This window comes from Cetorhinus maximus, unplaced genomic scaffold (assembly GCF_964194155.1).
Source record: "Cetorhinus maximus unplaced genomic scaffold, sCetMax3.hap1.1 HAP1_SCAFFOLD_1518, whole genome shotgun sequence".
Taxonomy (NCBI): domain Eukaryota; kingdom Metazoa; phylum Chordata; class Chondrichthyes; order Lamniformes; family Cetorhinidae; genus Cetorhinus; species Cetorhinus maximus.
Window position 1 is genome coordinate 52,474 of NW_027597459.1, and position 5,997 is coordinate 58,470.

The 5,997-nt window shown below is 54.6% G+C and overlaps 1 protein-coding gene across 6 annotated transcripts; it reads left to right on the plus strand.

Moving 5' to 3' along the window:
- The first annotated feature begins 125 nt into the window (after positions 1-125).
- On the plus strand, positions 126-4,084 carry LOC144676334 (barrier-to-autointegration factor-like). Of its 6 annotated transcripts, none has more exons than XM_078536777.1 (3): positions 126-241; positions 1,856-1,985; positions 3,079-4,084. In XM_078536777.1, the coding sequence occupies exons 2-3, from the start codon at positions 1,863-1,865 to the stop codon at positions 3,223-3,225; spliced, it is 270 nt and encodes an 89-aa protein (XP_078392903.1). In that variant the 5' UTR covers positions 126-241; positions 1,856-1,862; the 3' UTR covers positions 3,226-4,084. The 6 variants fall into 6 exon arrangements, with proteins under 6 accessions (XP_078392903.1, XP_078392907.1, XP_078392904.1 ...); XM_078536781.1 differs by having other exon boundaries at positions 171-241; positions 1,859-1,985; XM_078536778.1 differs by lacking the exon at positions 126-241 and adding an exon at positions 352-431.
- The last annotated feature ends 1,913 nt before the right edge of the window (positions 4,085-5,997 follow it).

Here is a 5,997-nt window from a genome sequence, read left to right on the forward strand (position 1 = left end):
CCGTCCGCTTCCGGTCGATTCCCTTCTCTGCTCTGTCCTCGCTTCCCTTCCCCCAGTCCACTTCCGGACCGTCTTCCCCACCGGACATCCGGCCCCATCTCTTTTGTATTCCCCTCCTCCCTTCCCCCCCGCCTCCTCATCCAACTTCCGCCTGCGGCCGCAATCCGGCGCTGACTTCAATCGCTGGGAATCCACCGGGGCTGTGGGCGACGGGACGGGACGCGGATCCTTACATTTCCAGGTGGGAACCAAAGTGAAGCAGCGGCTGAGGACTGGACAGCGCCCGCCCGGGAGGGTTTAAAGGGAGAGGGAGGTGGGGGCGAGTCCTGACCCGGAAGCTTTTCTTTGGCGGCAGCGGCGGGAGGAGGAGGAGGAGGTGCGGAGAGAGAGAGAGAGACCCCGACCCGGGGTCCGCGGGCTAGGTCTGGGAGGTGAAGGAGAGCGGGAGATGGTGCGGAGCTGAGGGCAGCCCCTCCCCCCCCCCCCACTTCGCGACTGTGCTGCCTCCTGCAGTCGAATAGCTGGGGAGGGGCGGGGTGGATGTGTGGGTCTAGGTGGGGATGGGGGGGTGGTGAGGGTTTGGGGGGGATGGGGGGGTGGTGAGGGTTTGGGGGGGTTGGTGGGGGTGGTGAGGGTTTGGGGGGGGGGTGGTGAGGGTTTGGGGGGGGGTGGTGAGGGTTTGGGGGGGTTGGTGGGGGTGGTGAGGGTTTGGGGGGGGGTGGTGAGGGTTTTGGGGGGGGGGTGGTGAGTGGTGAGGGGGGGTAGTGAGTGGTGAGGGGGGGTGAGTGGTGAGGGGGGGTGAGTGGTGAGGGGGGGTGAGTGGTGAGGGGGGGTGAGTGGTGAGGGGGGGTGAGTGGTGAGGGGGGGTGAGTGGTGAGTGGTGGGGGGGGTGGTGGTGAGTGGTGGGGGGGGTGGTGGTGAGTGGTGGGGGGGGTGGTGGTGAGTGGTGGGGGGGGTGGTGGTGAGTGGTGGGGGGGGTGGTGGTGAGGGTGGGGGGTGGTGATGAGTTGGGGGGGTGTTGGGGGGGGTGTGGTGAGTGTGGGTGTTGGGGGGGGTGTGGTGAGTGTGGGGGTTGGGGGGGGGTGGTGAGTGTGGGGGTTGGGGGGGGTGGTGAGTGTGGGTGTTGGGGGGGGTGTGGTGAGTGTGGGGGTTGGGGGGGGGTGGTGAGTGTGGGGGTTGGGGGGGGTGGTGAGTGTGGGGGTTGGGGGGGGTGGTGAGTGTGGGGGTTGGGGGGGGGTGGTGAGTGTGGGGGTTGGGGGGGGGTGGTGAGTGTGGGGGTTGGGGGGGGTGGTGAGTGTGGGGGTTGGGGGGGGTGGTGAGTGTGGGGGGTTGGGGGGGTGGTGAGGGGTTGGGGGGGATGGGGTGGTTTGTGTGTCGTCCGCCTGCTCACAGCCTCTTCTGACCTTTGCTTTAGCCTGAGCCTCACCCGCCCCCGCCCCCCCCCCCTCCCTTGCGCCTATTCGAGGCAGGAGACTCCCATTTCCTGCAGCACATTCCTGAGCTTGTCCCTGCCCAGGTGGAAGCGGTTCCCGATTCGTTTTCTTTAAAAAGAAACACACACACGCACAGGTGGAGAGATCTGCTGGCCCCAGGACTCAGCTGGTGTGTCCATTGGCCGTGGCTAAGTGGCTGGCGCTCCCACCTCGGGGTTAGCTTGTGGATTCGAGCCCCCATCTCAAAAGATTTGAGGACAGGAAATCCAAGCTGACACAGACAGACAAACTGCTTGGTTTAACTCTGGAGCCTCACTAACGTAGGGGAAGTCGCTTCTCAAAGGGAATACAAGCCTGTGTTAATTGTCTTTGTGATTTCACCCTCTTAAACCCTGACATTGTTCTGATTTTGTTCGCCACAGCAGCACAATGACAACTTCACAGAAGCACCGAGACTTTGTGGCTGAGCCCATGGGGGAGAAGTCAGTGAAGTGCCTGGCGGGAATCGGGGAGGCCCTCGGGAAAAGACTGGAGGAACAGGGATTTGACAGGGTAGGTGACTGACAAAAAGCTCCTTCTGTTCCTTTCTTGCTCTTGTGTTCAACCAGCTTCCCCCACTTAAATGCAGCTGTGGTGTTTGCCCCAACTGCAGGGGATTGCTGCTGGGCCCCTGGCTGTGTCACATGTCGATGACTTGGACCTAAATGTAGGGTTCGTGATTAAGAAGTGTGAAGGTGACATGAAAATTGTGAGGAAGAAAGCTGTAGACGTTTTTATATTTATTCGTTCATGGGATGTGGGCGTCACTGCCTAGGCCCAGCATTTATTGCCCATCCCCAATTGCCCCTTGAGAAGATGGTGGTGAGCCGCTTCCTTGAACTGCTGCAGTCTGTGTGGTGTAGGTACATCCACAGCGCTGTAAGGGAGGGAGTTCCAGGATTTTGACCCAGTGACAGTGAAGGAACGGCCAATATATTTCAAAGTCAGGATGGTGAGTGGCTTGGAGGGGAACTTGTAGGTGGTGGTGTTCCCATGTATCTGCTGTCCTTGTCCTTCTAGATGGTAGAGGTCGCGGGTTTGGAAGATGCTGTCGAAGGAGCCTTGGTGAATTCCTGCAGTGCGTCTTGTACATGGTACACACACTGCTGCTACTGTGCATCGGTGGTGGAGGGAATGAGCAACAAGGGAAGGTTGGTTGGGCTGGAGCTGTTCCCTTTGGAACAGAGGAGGCCGAAGGGAGATTTAATTGAGGCGTATAAAATGATAGTGGGGGGTGGGGGCGCAGGGCCTAGATAGAGATAACAGAGGCCAATAACTCAATAACTGGGATGGGGGACACTTGGATATAAAGCAGGAGGATTAGGGAGGAGTTGAGTAACTTTTCGATGAAAGGGTGGTGCGGGGGTCTGCAACTCACTGCCTGAAAGGGTGATAGATGGAGAAACCCTCAACGCTTACCGCCAAATCCTACAGGTGTTGAACAGGGGCTTGACTGGGATGAGGGGGATAGGTTTTTGTTTGGACTGGCGCGGGCAGAATGGCCTCCTCCTGTGCTCTTTTTGTTGCCGCCACTCCTCGTGACGAACGGGTTCTTGCCATGGCCTCGTGTTGCGATGATGTGCCCTGTTTGCTTTCTATCCCTCAGGCGTACGTGGTGCTGGGACAGTTCCTGGTGCTGAGGAAGAATGAAGACCTCTTCAAAGAGTGGCTGAAGGACACGTGCCAGGCCAACTCCAAGCAGTGCAACGACTGCCACACCTGCCTGCGCGAGTGGTGCGACGCCTTCCTGTGAAGCTCCCGGCGACAGCTCCCCTCCTGCCCTCCCCTTTGTACTTTTATCGATCTTAAAGTAACGTTAAATTATCTGCTGTGCTTTAGACCCACACGGTTCACCCCCAGAGTTCTTTTCCCCCTCTCTCTCTCTCTCTCTCTCTTTCCCGCTCCCTCTCTCTGGTCGCCGTGATTATGATCAGACGGTACTGAGGCAGTGGGATGGCGGGGGGAGCGGCATTGCTAACTGTGAATTAATACCAACGAAGGAATGACTGACCCACAGGGCTGCCTCGCTGCAGGCTTGTATAGACGACCAATACTGACTTTTTTTTCTCCTGGCTTGAATTGTTTTTAAACCTCCCTGTTTCTCGAGTGCACCTCCCCCGCCCCCACTCGCCCAAAAGGTAAAGCTTGACTTAAATGAGCCTGTCCTTTTGTTAAGCCGGTGAGGTTTTCACTTGGGCTGCGAGGAGCGGCGGGGAGTCTGTTCGGCTGGTATTGTGTGAGGCGGCATCTCGGCAAGGGAATACACCCCCACCCCCCCCCACACACAACCTCCAAAACGATCTGTTAATTGTAGTGTACACTGTTTAATACCCAGCACACAACTCATTCTGCAGAGAATTTATGATTTTTTTTTGCACGTGTGTGTGTGTGTGTGTGAGCTTGCTGCTTTCTGAAGCCAGAGAAAGGTGCGATGAATTGATTTTCTATTTGGTTTTCTTGTGAACCGTTTTATTCATTCTTAACTCCCGTGTTTTCCCCTTCTGATCGGATTTCCCTCGTGCTCACATAGTGGTGAGATTCAGTGCTCGCTGTGGGAGCCTGTTATTAAATTTTATATAATAAAACGCATTAAAAGTGTTTGTGAGAGCGTGTAGTCCTGGTGATTTCCCTTTCTTTCCGCAGTACCCCTGCGTTGCCCTCAGGCTCTCTTGTCTGCCGCTCCCCCGCCCCCGCCCCCCATCCTGTGCTGGACTAAAGAAGCATGGGGCAGCCAGCTTATCCGACTGCGGGAGGCAGTGTATTTCTGTTCGTGTGCCCTTTCCAGTGGGTAGTCCCTTTATAAAACCGCTGGTCCAACTACTTGCGGGCAAAGGCTAATTATTACAGCTTGTAAATTGATTCCAGGTCAAGGGATTCAGCGTGACCTGGCTTTGATGGGATTGTGGATCCAAATGGAGTGTCGGGTGCAGCACCTGCATTCATGTGCAGTCTCTTTAACATCATATAATACCCCAGAGTGCTTCACTGGCAACACCTGACAGCAAGCCTCCTTGAGGGGGTATTGGGTGGACAAGCAGGTCGAGGGGCATTAATTAAAATTTAATAATTGGTTCATTAAAATACTGAGGGTGGCAGGGCAGGTGATGTGTTGCAGCTGCGGTACGTGGGGTCTCATTGACACCTATGCGAACCAAGGCAAGGGACTGCGGCTCAAGGCTTGTGAGTTGGGGGGGGCCAAGCTTCAGACGCTGATGAAAGTTGCCTGGACACTTTGATCTGGGGTCAGTCACACCCCTTGGACTAGGGTCTTCTGATCTGGGTGAGTAAACTGACCATGGCACCGTGTTACATGAAGCCATTCAAGTGGGGGGAGTAAACAGGAATGTAGTGGTAGTAGGGAACAGTATAGTCAGGGGGTAGACAGAGTTCTCTGCAGCCAAGAGCCAGAGCCCAGATGGCTGTGTTGCCTGCCCAGTGCCAGGGTTCGGGACATCTGCTTTGGACTGGAGAGGAACTTGCAGTGGAAAGGGAGGATCCAAGGGTCGTGGTTCATGCGGGTACCAATGATAAAGACAGAACGAGGAAAGAGATTCTGGTTAGGGAGTATGAGCAACTTGAGGCTAAATGAAAAAGCAGAACCACAAAGGTGGTTATCTCTGGATTATTACCTGAGCCATGAGCAAATTGGTCTTCACCTGAACTGTGCTGGGATCAGGTGTTTTGGTGAGTCGTATAACTAGGGTGGTAGAGAGGGCTTTAAACTAAATAGTGGGGAGGTGGGATCACCTAACAGGAGATGTGGTAAAATGAAGAGAAGACATTAGAGCAGGGTAGTGACATGGGTATTGATAAGCAGGGCGTGGCAGGAAGGGACAGAGTACAAACCTAAGTGCACCAGCAGATAAGGCTAACGATTGCAAAAATGGTTTAAACAAATAGTTAAAGGCTTTTGTATCAGAGTGCATGCTGCATCTGTCACAAAACAGATGAATTGTTGACACACATAGAAATAAATCTTTATGACCTGATAACCATTTCAGAGACATGGTTGCAAGGTGACCAAGGCTGGGATGTAAATATTTAAAGGCTATGTGACATTTTGGAAGGACAGGAAGCTAGAAAAAGGTGGTGGAGTAGCTCTTAATTAAGAATTACAGTATGATAGAGCAGCAAAGGCTGAGGGGGTGGGGGGGGAACCTGATAGAGGTGTATAAGATTATGAGGAGCATAGATAGGGTGAATATAAAGGCACTTTGTCCATTAACTTTGGTCAATAACCAGGGGGCATAGATTTACGGTAGAAGGCTAAGGGGGACGTTGAGGAGAAATCTTTTTCACCCAGAGGGTGGCGGGAGTCTGGAAGTCACTGCCTGAAAGGGTGGTTGAGTCAGAAACTCTCGTAACCTTTAAGAAGCATGGTGTTGCTATAGCCTCCAGGGCTATGGGCCAAGTGCTGGAAAATGGGATTCGTGTAGTCAGATCTTTGTTGACCGGTGCGGACATGATGGGCCGAATGGCCGCCTTCTGTGCTGTCAACGTCTATGAGAAAGATGGCCTTAGTTCA

Bases quoted from the DNA above. Each gene is read 5' to 3' on its own strand.
- LOC144676334 (XM_078536777.1), top strand. From the start codon at position 1,863: ATGACAACTTCACAGAAGCACCGAGACTTTGTGGCTGAGCCCATGGGG. The intron at 1,986-3,078 runs GTAGGTGACTGA...TCTATCCCTCAG, and splicing joins AGGAACAGGGATTTGACAGG to GCGTACGTGGTGCTGGGACA.